Source organism: Oncorhynchus masou, unplaced genomic scaffold (genome assembly GCF_036934945.1).
Source record: "Oncorhynchus masou masou isolate Uvic2021 unplaced genomic scaffold, UVic_Omas_1.1 unplaced_scaffold_1119, whole genome shotgun sequence".
In the NCBI taxonomy this organism is placed as follows: Eukaryota; Metazoa; Chordata; class Actinopteri; order Salmoniformes; family Salmonidae; genus Oncorhynchus; species Oncorhynchus masou.
In genome coordinates this window covers 57,453-74,349 of record NW_027000923.1, presented here as the reverse complement: position 1 = coordinate 74,349, position 16,897 = coordinate 57,453, and the positions used below count along the sequence as shown (strand labels likewise).

Sequence of the window (16,897 nt, the reverse complement as noted above, 5' to 3'; positions counted from 1 at the left end):
TCATAACTCTTAGATTAGACATATCATAACTGATTAGACATATCATAACTGTCTTAGATTAGACATATCATAACTGGGTCTCAGATTAGACATATCATAACTGGGTCTCAGATTAGACATATCATAACTGGGTCTCAGATTAGACATATCATAACTGGGTATTAGATTAGACATATCATAACTGGGTCTTAGATTAGACATATCATAACTGGGTCTCAGATTAGACATATCATAACTGGGTCTCAGATTAGACATATCATAACTGGGTCTCAGATTAGACATATCATAACTGGGTCTCAGATTAGACATATCATAACTGGGTCTTAGATTAGACATACCATAACTTCCTCTTAGATTAGACATATCATAACTGGGTCTTAGATTAGACATATCATAACTGGGTCTCAGATTAGACATATCATAACTGGTTCTCAGATAAAACATTTCATAACTGGGTCTCAGATTAGACATATCATAACTGGGTTTTATATTAGACATACCATAACCTTCTCTTAGATTAGACATATCATAACTGGGTCTCAGATTAGACATATCATAACTGGGTCTTAGATCAAACATATCATAACTGGGTCTTAGATTAGACATATCATAACTGGGTCTCAGATTAGACATACCATAACTTCCTCTTAGATTAGACATATCATAACTGGGTCTTAGATTAGACATACCATAACTTCCTCTTAGATTAGACATATCATAACTGGGTCTCAGATTAGACATATCATAACTGGTTCTCAGATAAAACATATCATAACTGGGTCTCAGATTAGACATATCATAACTGGGTCTTATATTAGACATACCATAACTTCCTCTTAGATTAGACATATCATAACTGGGTCTCAGATTAGACATATCATAACTGGGTCTCAGATTAGACATATCATAACTGGGTCTCAGATTAGACATATCATAACTGGGTCTCAGATTAGACATATCATAACTGGGTCTCAGATTAGACATATCATAACTGGGTCTCAGATTAGACATATCATAACTGGGTCTTAGATTAGACATACCATAACTTCCTTTTAGCTTAGACATATCATAACTGGGTCTCAGATTAGACATATCATAACTGGGTCTCAGATTAGACATACCATAACTTCCTCTTAGATTAGACATATCATAACTGGGTCTTAGATTAGACATATCATAACTTCCTCTTAGATTAGACATATCATAACTGGGTCTTAGATTAGACATATCATAACTGGGTCTCAGATTAGACATATCATAACTGGGTATTAGATTAGACATATCATAACTGGGTCTTAGATTAGACATATCATAACTGGGTCTTAGATTAGACATACCATAACTTCCTCTTAGATTAGACATATCATAACTGGGTCTCAGATTAGACATATCATAACTGGGTCTTAGATTAGACATACCATAACTTCCTTTTAGCTTAGACATATCATAACTGGGTCTCAGATTAGACATATCATAACTGGGTCTCAGATTAGACATATCATAACTGGGTCTTAGATTAGACATATCATAACCTTAATTTGGAGCTTTGTAAAAACATGAGTGACTTGACCGAGTACCTCTCCCATTTATAACCTCCTTTCCGCTCCTCCCCGTTACCATAGTTACTGGATGGACATCCAAGTCAAAGGAACCTCCCTCCCCAGAGCCCTACACTGCTGGGACCGTGGTCTCCACGACAACAACCTCCACCAAAGATCCTCCAACAACGATACCCATAGCAACAATCCTAACCCCACCCCCAACAAGGCCCTGCCCCCAGCTTCCTCTCTGAGGCGCTGTCCTCTGCGTCTGATTGACAGCTGCCCTTGGCCTCACTGTAATCCCACCTGTCCCACTATACGGGATCAGATCACCGGACAGGAAATGAGCGTGATCCAGTTCCTGAAACACATGGGGTTTGATGTTGCCAAGATGGCCCAGCAACAGGGCATGGACGCAGGGAGACTGCTGGGGATGCTGAATAACGGGAACTGAGCAGGGAGAGGCTCACACAGGTAGCTGAAATGAAACGCACATACACAGACTCTGACACAGCAGGGCCAAAGAACGCTTTGGTGGAGATGAACGGAACTCAATACAACAACAGAATAGAAACAGAACTGAACTCTAAGCAACAGAACTGAACTCTAAGCAACAGCAATAATTTTGATCAACGCTACAGAAGATACAGAATCAAGCTTCTGATATGGAAGGCAATGGATTATAGCGAGCCCCTCATAGGCTAGGTTTACACAGGCAGCCTAATTCTGATCTATTTCCACTAATTGGTCTTCTAACCAATCAGATCAGGGTCTTTTACCAATAATTGGGCAAAAGACCAGAATTGGGCTGCCTGTGTAAACACAGCCATAGTAACAAGGGTTCACTAGAACTGATTGATTGATCAGAATTGTCTCAAATGACCACATAGCCGACTGCCACATATGAACTCACCAGCAGAGAGGGATGGAGACTGCCACACCTAAACATAGGATACCAGCAGAGAGGGATGGAGACTGCCACACCTAAACATAGGATACTAGCAGAGAGGGATGGAGACTGCCACACCTAAACATAGGATACTAGCAGAGAGGGATGGAGACTGCCACACCTAAACATAGGATACTAGCAGAGAGGGGATGGAGACTGCCACACCTAAACATAGGATACTAGCAGAGAGGGATGGAGACTGCCACACCTAAACATAGGATACTAGCAGAGAGGGAAGGAGACTGCCACACCTAGACATAGGATACTAGCAGAGAGGGATGGAGACTGCCACACCTAAACATAGGATACTAGCAGAGAGGGATGGAGACTGCCACACCTAAACATAGGATACTAGCAGAGAGGGATGGAGACTGCCACACCTAAACATAGGATACTAGCAGAGAGGGATGGAGACTGCCACACCTAAACATAGGATACTAGCAGAGAGGGATGGAGACTGCCACACCTAGACATAGGATACTAGCAGAGAGGGATGGAGACTGCCACATATGAACTCACCAGCAGAGAGGGATGGAGACTGCCACACCTAAACATAGGATACCAGCAGAGAGGGATGGAGACTGCCACACCTAAACATAGGATACTAGCAGAGAGGGATGGAGACTGCCACACCTAAACATAGGATACTAGCAGAGAGGGATGGAGACTGCCACACCTAAACATAGGATACTAGCAGAGAGGGATGGAGACTGCCACACCTAAACATAGGATACTAGCAGAGAGGGATGGAGACTGCCACACCTAAACATAGGATACTAGCAGAGAGGGAAGGAGACTGCCACACCTAGACATAGGATACTAGCAGAGAGGGATGGAGACTGCCACACCTAAACATAGGATACTAGCAGAGAGGGGATGGAGACTGCCACACCTAAACATAGGATACTAGCAGAGAGGGATGGAGACTGCCACACCTAAACATAGGATACTAGCAGAGAGGGATGGAGACTGCCACACCTAAACATAGGATACTAGCAGAGAGGGATGGAGACTGCCACACCTAGACATAGGATACTAGCAGAGAGGGATGGAGACTGCCACATATGAACTCACCAGCAGAGAGGGATGGAGACTGCCACACCTAAACATAGGATACTAGCAGAGAGGGATGGAGACTGCCACACCTAAACATAGGATACTAGCAGAGAGGGATGGAGACTGCCACACCTAAACATAGGATACTAGCAGAGAGGGATGGAGACTGCCACACCTAAACATAGGATACTAGCAGAGAGATGTCTGGATGGATGATACAGTATGTGGGGAATGGGAGAGATGTCTGGATGGATGATACAGTATGTGGGGAATGGGAGAGATGTCCGGATGGATGATACAGTATGTGGGGAATGGGAGAGATGTCTGGATGGATGATACAGTATGTGGGGAATGGGAGAGATGTCTGGATGGATGATACAGTATGTGGGGAATGGGAGAGATGTCTGGATGGATGATACAGTATGTGGGGAATGGGAGAGATGTCTGGATGGATGATACAGTATGTGGGGAATGGGAGAGATGTCTGGATGGATGATACAGTATGTGGGGAATGGGAGAGATGTCTGGATGGATGACTGATACAGTATGTGGGGAATGGGAGAGATGTCTGGATGGATGATACAGTATGTGGGGAATGGGAGAGATGTCTGGATGGATGATACAGTATGTGGGGAATGGGAGAGATGTCTGGATGGATGATACAGTATGTGGGGAATGGGAGAGATGTCTGGATGGATGATACAGTATGTGGGGAATGGGAGAGATGTCTGGATGGATGATACAGTATGTGGGGAATGGGAGAGATGTCTGGATGGATGGATGATACAGTATGTGGGGAATGGGAGAGATGTCCGGATGGATGATACAGTATGTGGGGAATGGGAGAGATGTCCGGATGGATGATACAGTATGTGGGGAATGGGAGAGATGTCCGGATGGATGATACAGTATGTGGGGAATGGGAGAGATGTCCGGATGGATGATTCAGTATGTGGGGAATGGGAGAGATGTCTGGATGGATGATACAGTATGTGGGGAATGGGAGAGATGTCTGGATGGATGATACAGTATGTGGGGAATGGGAGAGATGTCTGGATGGATGGTACAGTATGTGGGGAATGGGAGAGATGTCTGGATGGATGATACAGTATGTGGGGAATGGGAGAGATGTCTGGATGGATGACTGATACAGTATGTGGGGAATGGGAGAGATATCTGGATGGATGATACAGTATGTGGGGAATGGGAGAGATGTCTGGATGGATGGTACAGTATGTGGGGAATGGGAGAGATGTCTGGATGGATGATACAGTATGTGGGGAATGGGAGAGATGTCTGGATGGATGGTACAGTATGTGGGGAATGGGAGAGATATGATATGGCGCCCTCTACAGGAGGTTTTGAGAATTACAAACGTTTGTATTTTGCTGCTTCCAACTCTCCCTGGGTGAATAATACTGAATGGTGCTTTTAGCCACATATGCTTTTATACAAGGATAATAATGGGTTATACTTTAGTATCTCTAGAAGGTTATGTGATTAACTGGATAATAATGGGTTATACTTTAGTATCTCTAAAAGGTTATGTGATTAACTGGATAATAATGGGTTCTACTTTAGTATCTCTAAAAGGTTATGTGATGAACTGGATAATAATGGGTTATACTTTAGTATCTCTAAAAGGTTATGTGATGAACTGGATAATAATGGGTTATACTTTGGTATCTCTAGAAGGTTATGTGATGAACTGGATAATAATGGGTTATACTTTAGTATCTCTAAAAGGTTATGTGATGAACTGGATAATAATGGGTTATACTTTAGTATCTCTAAAAGGTTATGTGATGAACTGGATAATAATGGGTTCTACTTTAGTATCTCTAAAAGGTTATGTGATGAACTGGATAATAATGGGTTATACTTTAGTATCTCTAAAAGGTTATGTGATTAACTGTTTGAACTCAATGAAGGGTTGCACATTTTCGGTAACTTTCACAAAATGTTCCCGAAATCCCGGTTGGAAGTTCCCTGGAATCAGGAGGGAATAAACAGAGAATCTGGGAATCATCCAACCAGGATTTCTGGAAAACCTGGGAATTTTGCAACCCTAAACTCAAGCTACTTTGGAGTTGATATTTATTGGATTAGATGTATCATGTGTGAGCGGTATTCTACTTCATATTTATTAGGTGGATCATGTGTGAGTGGTATTACGACAGCAAAGTGATTCTTTGGAAATTGTCAATATATTCAGCTCTTTTTATGGTGCTGATTGCATGTCTGTAGTACATTATAATTGTGTTGAATAATAGAAAGATTTATGTTTCAATGATTTATATTAGATTTCTCCACTGAAAAGTACAAGTGCAGCATAACCACGAGGTAAACATCAGATAAGCAAATACACACACAAATATGTTAAAACATTTAATTACGTATAAAGTATACAAACATAACAACTTAAAAACAAAAAACGTACTGTTCCAGTGGTTGATCTTCTAAGACCATTTCCTGTTTGAACGAACCAATCAGATCGCCCGATACTAAGAGGCGGATTCTTCCTACAGAGTCAGTAAACAGAGGATGCGTCCAAAAAGGTACCCTATTCTCTACATAGGGCACTACGTACGACCAGCGCCCTATAAAGTCGTGCACTATGTAGGGAAGAGTGCCATTTCAGAAGCAGTGTGGTGACCACCAATTAACATAAAAACATATCAAAATCATTTTATATCAGAAACGGAAAGAAATAACCTGTTCACAGTTGGTATGAAAGGGCTGTTGACAAAATACCAGTTTATACAATAAAAACATCTAAAGTAATAATAAAAAAATCATACTATTTACAATTAAAACAAATACAAATCCAATATTTCACAGAATTCACCCTGCTTAACAATGGCACAGTTTTAGTCCTTTGTGCAATGTTGGCAGCTTATTGGCATTTGATATGTTCCCTATTCAAAGTTGTGAGGGAAAAAAACATTGTTTCGAAAAAGCGCATTCCGTTCTGTGTCCCTACAAGCACACCGTATCCCAGTCTCGTTTCCTCACCTCTTCACCCTCCATCCTCTCTCATGACCAGGGCTTCCAATCCAAGTTTAAAAAAGGACAAAGATCCTTGGCTGAAAGTATTGAGCTTCGATAAACCATTGTTTTGTGACAGTGGCATGTCCTTTCATTTACATGAAGAATAAACAGTAAGGTGAAGCCTATGACCTGGCCATAGTAAGTTCATAAAAACTCAGTGGTATTTTCCTATGTAGCCTAGTTACAGTAAGTTGTAGCCTATGACCTGGCCATAGTAAGATCCTATAAAGACAGTGGTCTTTTCCTATGTAGCCTAGTTACAGTAAGTTGTAGCCTATGACCTGGCCATAGTAAGATCCTATAAAGACAGTGGTCTTTTCCTATGTAGCCTAGTTACAGTAAGTTGTAGCCTATGACCTGGCCATAGTAAGATCCTATAAAGACAGTGGTCTTTCCCTATGTAGCCTAGTTACAGTAAGTTGTAGCCTATGGCTTGGCCATAGTAAGATCCTATAAAGACAGTGGTCTTTGCCTATGAGGTGTAGTCTGTTATTGGAAGAGGGAAAGACTGCTTTGTCCCATTCCCAATCCCATTCCCAATCCTATTCCCAATCCTATTCCCATTCCCAATCCTATTCCCAATCCTATTCCCAATCCTATTCCCAATCCTATTCCTATTCCCAATCCTATTCCCAATCCTATTCCCAATCCTATTCCCATTCCCAATCCTATTCCCAATCCTATTCCCAATCCTATTCCCAATCCCAATCCTATTCCCATTCCCAATCCTATTCCCATTCCCAATCCTATTCCCAATCCTATTCCCAATCCTATTCCCATTCCCAATCCTATTCCCAATCCTATTCCCATTCCCAATCCTATTCCCAATCCTATTCCCAATCCTATTCTCAATCCTATTCCCAATCCTATTCCCATTCCCAATCCTATTCCCAATCCTTATAAGGACCAGCTTCCTGGGAAAGAGTGTGGATCCTATCAGAATCCCGTTTTGGCGTCTGTGGGATTTGTTATTGTGAAGAAGTAAATTCCTTTATAGTCCCAGTCCCAACTCAGCTTCCTGGGAAAGACGACATCCTATGAGAATAGTTTTCCAGTTGAAGAATCCCTTAACAACTCTTCCCAGAGGCAGGAGAGGAGAGCTACATCCAGGTTGGTCCATTCGGGACATTTTCTGAGATATTCCCTCCAATGAGAAGGGAGAGAATGCCCTTTCAGTAGTTGGAATGCTAACAGTTGGAATCCTGGGAAGAGGACAGGAGAAAATGGTCAGAAATGTGAGCCAGGAAAATTGGGAACAAAGGAATGCATGCAGCCATGCACACACACTCCTCCTCCAGACACAGACTGTCTCCCTCATACACACACCTGACTGGCCTGACTGGTGAGCCTGCGAGGGCAGAGGGGTCGGTTCTGCTGGTGGATGGCCTGGAGACGAGTGATCAGGAACTTCTTATCCTCCCCCTCCTAGAGACACAAGGACACAGGTCACCAGGGAACAACCATGTAGCTGGCCATTATCACCGTATACACAGTGTTAGAACGCTCCATTATCACCGTATACACAGTGTTAGAACGCTCCATTATCACCTTATACACAGTGTTAGAACACTCCATTATCACCGTATACACAGTGTTAGAACACTCCATTATCACATTATACACAGTGTTAGAACACTCCATTATCACCGTATACACAGTGTTAGAACGCTCCATTATCACCGTATACACAGTGTTAGAACGCTCCATTATCACCGTATACACAGTGTTAGAACGCTCCATTATCACCTTATACACAGTGTTAGAACACGCCATTATCACCGTATACACAGTGTTAGAACGCTCCATTATCACCGTATACACAGTGTTAGAACGCTCCATTATCACCTTATACACAGTGTTAGAACACGCCATTATCACCGTATACACAGTGTTAGAACACTCCATTATCACCTTATACACTGTGTTAGAACACTCCATTATCACCGTATACACAGTGTTAGAACACTCCATTATCACCGTATACACAGTGTTAGAACACTCCATTATCACCGTATACACAGTGTTAGAACGCTCCATTATCACCGTATACAGTGTTAGAACACTCCATTATCACCGTATACACAGTGTTAGAACGCTCCATTATCACCGTATACAGTGTTAGAACACTCCATTATCACCGTATACACAGTGTTAGAACGCTCCATTATCACCGTATACAGTGTTAGAACACTCCATTATCACCTTATACACAGTGTTAGAACGCTCCATTATCACCGTATACACAGTGTTAGAACACTCCATTATCACCTTATACACAGTGTTAGAACACTCCATTATCACCTTATACACAGTGTAAGAACACTCCATTATCACCTTATACACAGTGTAAGAACACTCCATTATCACCTTATACACAGTGTAAGAACACTCCATTATCACCTTATACACAGTGTTAGAACACTCCATTATCACCGTATACACAGTGTTAGAACACTCCATTATCACCTTATACACAGTATTAGAACACACCATTATCACCTTATACACAGTGTTAGAACACTCCATTATCACCTTATACACAGTGTTAGAACACTCCATTATCACCGTATACACAGTGTTAGAACACTCCATTATCACCGTATACACAGTGTTAGAACACTCCATTATCACCGTATACACAGTGTTAGAACACTCCATTATCACCGTATACACAGTGTTAGAACGCTCCATTATCACCGTATACAGTGTTAGAACACTCCATTATCACCTTATACACAGTGTTAGAACGCTCCATTATCACCGTATACACAGTGTTAGAACGCTCCATTATCACCTTATACACAGTGTTAGAACACTCCATTATCACCTTATACACAGTGTTAGAACACTCCATTATCACCTTATACACAGTGTAAGAACACTCCATTATCACCTTATACACAGTGTAAGAACACTCCATTATCACCTTATACACAGTGTTAGAACACTCCATTATCACCGTATACACAGTGTTAGAACACTCCATTATCACCTTATACACAGTATTAGAACACACCATTATCACCTTATACACAGTGTTAGAACACTCCATTATCACCTTATACACAATATTAGAATACTCCATTATCACCTTATACACAGTGTTAGAACACACCATTATCACATTATACACAGTGTTAGAACACTCCATTATCACCGTATACACAGTGTTAGAACACTCCATTATCACATTATACACTGTGTTAGAACACGCCATTATCACCGTATACAGTGTTAGAACACTCCATTATCACCTTATACACAGTGTTAGAACACTCCATTATCACCTTATACACAGTGTTAGAACACTCCATTATCACCTTATACACAGTGTAAGAACACTCCATTATCACCTTATACACAGTGTTAGAACACTCCATTATCACCGTATACACAGTGTTAGAACACTCCATTATCACCTTATACACAGTATTAGAACACACCATTATCACCTTATACACAGTGTTAGAACACTCCATTATCACCTTATACACAATATTAGAATACTCCATTATCACCTTATACACAGTGTTAGAACACTCCATTATCACCCTATACACAATATTAGAATACTCCATTATCACCTTATACACAGTGTTAGAACACACCATTATCACATTATACACAGTGTTAGAACACTCCATTATCACCTTATACACAGTGTTAGAACACGCCATTATCGCCTTATACACAGTGTTAGAACACTCCATTATCACCTTATACACACTATTAGAACACTCCATTATCACATTATACACAGTGTTAGAACACTCCATTATCACCGTATACACAGTGTTAGAACACTCCATTATCACATTATACACAGTGTTAGAACACTCCATTATCACCTTATACACAGTGTTAGAACACTCCATTATCACCTTATACACACTATTAGAACACTCCATTATCACATTATACACAGTGTTAGAACACTCCATTATCACCGTATACACAGTGTTAGAACACTCCATTATCACCTTATACACAGTGTTATAACACTCCATTATCACCGTATACACAGTGTTAGAACACTCCATTATCACCGTATACACAGTGTTAGAACACACCATTATCACCGTATACACAGTGTTAGAACACTCCATTATCACCTTATACACAGTGTTAGAACACTCCATTATCACCTTATACACAGTGTTAGAACACTCCATTATCACCTTATACACAGTGTTAGAACGCTCCATGACAAGTTAAGTGGTTGTATACACAGAGTGTTGAACGTACATTTTCTACATTGACATTTTAGTCATTTAGCAGACACTCTGATCCAGAGAGACTTACAGTTAGTGAGTCATTTAGCAGACACTCTGATCCAGAGAGACTTACAGTTAGTGAGTCATTTAGCAGACACTCTGATCCAGAGAGACTTACAGTTAGTGAGTCATTTAGCAGACACTCTGATCCAGAGAGACTTACAGTTAATGCATGCACCTTATGATAGCTAGGTGAGACAACCACATCACAGTCATAGTAAGTACATTTTGTGTCAATAAAGTAGTTATCAGCAAAGTCAGACGTGGTCAGTTGGGAAAAGGGATTATTTGAGATCCTCTTTGCAGAGGAAGGGTTTCAGATGTTTTCTACAGGTTCATATTTACTACAGTGTTATTATGACAGTACTGTAATAAAAGGAGGTGAACGTTTGCTATCTGGATAACACTGTTATGAAGGGTTAAGTCACACTGATATGAAGGGTTAAGTCACACTGTTATGAAGGGTTAAGTCACACTGTTATGAAGGGTTAAGTCACACTGTTATGAAGGGTTAAGTCACACTGTTATGAAGGGTTAAGTCACACTGGTATGAAGGGTTAAGTCACCATGTTATGAAGAGTTAAGTCACCATGTTATGAAGGGTTAAGTCACACTGTTATGAAGGGTTAAGTCACACTGTTATGAAGGGTTAAGTCACACTGTTATGAAGGGTTAAGTCACACTGTTATGAAGGGTTAAGTCACACTGTTATAAAGGGTTAAGTCACACTGTTATGAAGGGTTAAGTCACACTGTTATGAAGGGTTAAGTCACACTGTTATGAAGGGTTAAGTCACATTAGTGTTGTATAAGAGAGTTGAGAGACGTTACGTTTTCTATCTGCTCCTGCAGCAGACTGATAATCTTCCTCTGTCCATCCACCACCTGGGTGTTGAAGTAAATCACGATCCTGAGAGACACACAGAGACAGTATGAAAACACACAGCAACCTTCTCCTTTACAGACATACTGACAGAAATGATCAAAGCAACCTGAAGGAACTTAGTTTGTGTCAAATCCCTCAAGCTGTCATCCTAACAGAGTCCTTCTGCTTACAGGAAGATACCAGGAACAGAGGTTCTCCACCATGTAGCCTGTCTGTCTGTCTGTCTGTCTGCCTGCCTGCCTGCCTGTCTGTCTGTCTGTCTGTCTGTCTGTCTGTCTGCCTATCTGTCTGCCTGCCTGTCTGTCTGCCTGCCTGTCTGTCTGCCTATCTGTCTGCCTGTCTGTCTGCCTGCTTGTCTGCCTGCCTGTCTGCCTATCTGTCTGCCTGTCTGTCTGTCTGTCTGCCTGTCTGTCTGCCTGCCTGTCTGCCTGTCTGTCTGCCTGCCTGCCTGTCTGTCTGTCTGTGTGCAACTCACAGGAAGATCCCAGCAGCGAGGAACAGAAACAGAGGGTTCTCCACTATGTAGCTGTGAGCCCAGGCCAACCAGGCCAGGTTAGGGTTGTGTGTCTCCAACTCCTTCACCCACAGCTTCCCTGACTGGAACATAGTGGACAGGCTGCGGAACGGACCGCATGACTCAGACGGACGGATGCTGCAGGGAGAGAGATTGATATACTACGTTATCCATGTGGATAATGTATATTGACTGGAACATAGTGGACATACTGGAGGGAGAGAGATTGATATACTACATTATCCATGTGGATAATGTATATTGACTGGAACATAGTGGACATACTGGAGGGAGAGAGATTGATATACTACGTTATCCATGTGGATAATGTATATTGACTGGAACATAGTGGACATACTGGAGGGAGAGAGATTGATATACTACATTATCCATGTGGATAATGTATATTGACTGGAACATAGTGGACATACTGGAGGGAGAGAGATTGATATACTACGTTATCCATGTGGATAATGTATATTGACTGGAACATAGTGGACATACTGGAGGGAGAGAGATTGATATACTACGTTATCCATGTGGATAATGTATATTGACTGGAACATAATGGACATACTGGAGGGAGAGAGATTGATATACTACGTTATCTATGTGGATAATGTATATTGACTGGAACATAGTGGACATACTGGAGGGAGAGAGATTGATATACTACGTTATCTATGTGGATAATGTATATTGACTGGAACATAGTGGACATACTGGAGGGAGAGAGATTGATATACTACGTTATCTATGTGGATAATGTATATTGCAGGTATGTGTGTGTTCAACATCTTCAGTGTGTGTGTTACTGACATCTGTCCATCTCTCCCTACCTCCACATGGTGTAGCTGACACAAACAGCAGCCCCCAGGAAGGAAGGGCAGCAGAGGAGAGTGATGAAGATGGTGCTCATCTGACTGGCCCTATAGGGCTTCCTAGGGGACTGGCAGTTCATCATCACACTAGTCTGGTGGGGGGGGGACACACACACACACACACACACACACACACACACACACACACACACACACACAGAGAGTACTGTCAGGATACGGTCACAGAACAGTTTGTGAGTCAAGACAAGGTTAAAGGTCAGTTGACATTCAGTTGTAGTTGGATAGTAATTCGTCTACATAGTCCAGTTACCAGTATGATCATGGCACATTGATAATAACAGTACCTACCTGCTTCATGTAGAAGAGAAGCAGTAGTTTGATGATCTGTACAGCAGGAAGCAGAGGAGTGAACAACACCCCCAACCTAAACAACACAGACATGATAACACATCACTACAACCTCCACAACACAGACATGATACAACATCACTATAACATCACTACAACCTCCACAACACAGACATGATACAACATCACTACAACCTCACTACTACCTCCACAACACAGACATGATACAACATCACTACAACCTCCACAACACAGACATGATACAACATCACTACAACCTCACTACAACCTTCACAACACAGACATGATACAACATCATTACAACCTCACTACAACCTCCACAACACAGACATGATACAACATCACTACAACCTCCACAACACAGACATGATACAACATCACTACAACCTCACTACAACCTTCACAACACAGACATGATACAACATCATTACAACCTCACTACAACCTCCACAACACAGACATGATACAACATCACTACAACCTCCACAACACAGACATGATACAACATCACTACAACCTAAACAACACAGACATGATACAACATCACTACAACCTCACTACAACCTCCACAACACAGGGTTGAGGCTAGGTGCAGAGTTGAGGCTAGGTGCAGGGTTGAGGCTAGGTGCAGGGTTGAGGCGCAGGATTGAGGCTAGGTGCAGGGTTGAGGCGCAGGATTGAGGCTAGGTGCAGGGTTGAGGCTAGGTGCAGGGTTGAGGCGCAGGATTGAGGCGCGGTGCAGGGTTGAGGCTAGGTGCAGGGTTGAGGTGCAGGGTTGAGGCTAGGTGCAGGGTTGAGGTGCAGGATTGAGGCGCGGTGCAGGGTTGAGGCGCAGGATTGAGGCTAGGTGCAGGGTTGAGGCGCAGAAGTGAGGCTAGGTGCAGGGTTGAGGCGCAGGATTGAGGCTAGGTGCAGGGTTGAGGCGCAGGATTGAGGCTAGGTGCAGGGTTGAGGCGCGGTGCAGGGTTGAGGTGCAGGATTGAGGCTAGGTGCAGGGTTGAGGTGCAGTGTTGAGGCTAGGTGCAGTGTTGAGGCTAGGTGCAGGGTTGAGGCTAGATGCAGGGTTGAGGCGCGGTGCAGGGTTGAGGCTAGGTGCAGGGTTAAGGCTAGGTGCAGGGTTAAGGCTAGGTGCAGGGTTGAGGTGCAGGGTTGAGGCTAGGTGCAGGGTTAAGGTGTAGGGTTGAGGCTAGGTGCAGGGTTGAGGTGCAGGGTTGAGGCTAGGTGCAGGGTTAAGGCTAGGTGCAGGGTTAAGGCTGGGTGCAGGGTTGAGGCGCGGTGCAGGGTTGAGGCGCGGTGCAGGGTTGAGGCGCGGTGCAGGGTTGAGGCGCGGTGCAGGGTTGAGGCGCGGTGCAGGGTTGAGGCGCGGTGCAGGGTTGAGGCTAGGTGCAGAGTTGAGGCTAGGTGCAGGGTTGAGACGCGGTGCAGGGTTGAGGCGCGGTGCAGGGTTGAGGCGCGGTGCAGGGTTGAGGCGCAGGGTTTAGGTGCAGGGTTGAGCTGCAGGGTTGAGGTGCAGGGTTGAGGCTAGGTGCAGGGTTGAGCTGCAGGGTTAAGGCTAGGTGCAGGGTTAAGGCTAGGTGCAGGGTTGAGGCTAGGTGCAGGGTTGAGGCTAGGTGCAGGGTTGAGGCTAGGTGCAGGGTTGAGGCTAGGTGCAGGGTTGAGGCTAGGTGCAGAGTTGAGGCTAGGTGCAGGATTGAGGCTAGGTGCAGGGTTGAGGCGCGGTGCAGGGTTGAGGTGCAGGGTTGAGGCTAGGTGCAGGGTTGAGGTGCAGGGTTGAGACTAGGTGCAGGGTTGAGGCTAGGTGCAGGGTTGAGGCTAGGTGCAGGGTTGAGGCTAGGTGCAGGGTTAAGGCTAGGTGCAGGGTTAAGGCTAGGTGCAGGGTTGAGCTGCAGGGTTGAGGCTAGGTGCAGGGTTGAGGTGCAGGGTTGAGGCTAGGTGCAGGGTTGAGCTGCAGGGTTTAGGTGCAGGGTTGAGCTGCAGGGTTTAGGTGCAGGGTTGAGGTTAGGTGCAGGGTTAAAGGCTAGGTGCAGGGTTGAGCTGCAGGGTTGAGGCTAGGTGCAGGGTTGAGGCTAGGTGCAGGGTTGAGGCTAGGTGCAGGGTTGAGCTGCAGGGTTGAGGCTAGGTGCAGAGTTGAGGCTTGGTGCAGGGTTGAGTCTAGGTGCAGGGTTGAGGCGCAGGGTTGAGGCTAGGTGCAGGGTTGAGGCTAGGTGCAGGACCAGGGTTAGAGTTTATACCAGGCCAGTGTCTGTCCATAGATGAGTTCCAACACGTTCCTGGAGATGTCAAACACAGGCTTTCTTTTCCTCTTCAACACCCTCTGAGAAAACAACCTGCAGGAGAGAGAGAGACATAAGAAGATGAGGGATAAAGGATTGAGAACGGGAAAGAAAGCAATAGAGATTGTATAGCGCGTTGAACGAGTTGCCGAGTTTATGAGCAAGAACATGAGGGAAAGAGAGAGAGAGACAGACACAGAGAGAGACAGACACAGAGAGAGACAGACACAGAGAGAGACAGACACACACAGACAGAGAGACAGACACAGAGAGAGAGACGGACACAGAGAGAGAGACAGACACAGAGAGAGAGACAGACACAGAGAGAGACAGACACAGAGAGAGACAGACACAGAGAGAGACAGACACAGAGAGAGACAGACACAGAGAGAGAGACAGACACAGAGAGAGAGACAGACACAGAGAGAGAGACAGACACAGAGAGAGAGACAGACACAGAGAGAGACAGACACAGAGAGAGACAGACACAGAGAGAGACAGACACAGAGAGAGACAGACACAGAGAGAGACAGACACAGAGAGAGAGACAGACACAGAGAGAGACACAGACACAGAGAGAGACAGACACAGAGAGAGACAGACACAGAGAGAGACAGACACAGAGAGAGACAGACACAGAGAGAGAGACAGACACAGAGAGAGACAGACACAGAGAGAGACAGACACACAGACAGAGACAACCCACCTCCAGAGGAACTCTCCAAAGAAGGTGTCCAGTATGGTGAAGATGAAGTCCATGAGGAGGAAGCGGTACAGCTCTTGTCCTACAAAACTCTCCCAGCACTGACAACAACACCACAACAAACTACATCAACAACAATAATATCAACAACACATGAGACACCAGTCATAACAGCAGCACAGATTTCATTTTGAGCAAAATAGTTCGGGACACTGTTGAGTACAAAATGCTGTAAATGGAACGTTGGGATAGAACCGGAACAGAATGGGAACGTTGGGATAGAACCGGAACAGAATGGGAACGTTGGGATAGAATGGGAACGTTGGGACAGAATGGGAACAGAATCGGAACGATGGGACAGAATGGGCACAGAATCGAAACGTTGGGACAGAATGGGCACAGAATTGGAACGTTGTGAACAGAATGGGACAGTTGGGACA

General features: G+C 44.0%; 2 protein-coding genes and 1 pseudogene across 2 annotated transcripts in view; 1 reads left to right on the top strand and 2 right to left on the bottom strand.

Annotated features, from left to right (window-relative positions):
* Positions 1 to 1,586, bottom strand: part of LOC135529211 (transmembrane channel-like protein 6) — a 30,473-nt gene extending 28,887 nt beyond the window's left edge. Inside the window, exon 1 of the mRNA XM_064958067.1 lies at positions 1,578 to 1,586. Coding sequence (XP_064814139.1) covers positions 1,578 to 1,586 — 9 coding nt within the window. The remainder of the gene's footprint in view (positions 1 to 1,577) is intronic.
* The window catches only part of LOC135529208 (palmitoleoyl-protein carboxylesterase notum1a-like), a 65,583-nt gene extending 62,991 nt beyond the window's left edge, over positions 1 to 2,592 (top strand). The window contains exon 11 of the mRNA XM_064958065.1: positions 1,623 to 2,592. Coding sequence (XP_064814137.1) covers positions 1,623 to 1,995 — 373 coding nt within the window. The 3' untranslated portion in view covers positions 1,996 to 2,592. The remainder of the gene's footprint in view (positions 1 to 1,622) is intronic.
* A 3,329-nt stretch (positions 2,593 to 5,921) lies between these two features.
* The window catches only part of LOC135529212 (transmembrane channel-like protein 6), a 56,148-nt pseudogene continuing 45,172 nt past the window's right edge, over positions 5,922 to 16,897 (bottom strand).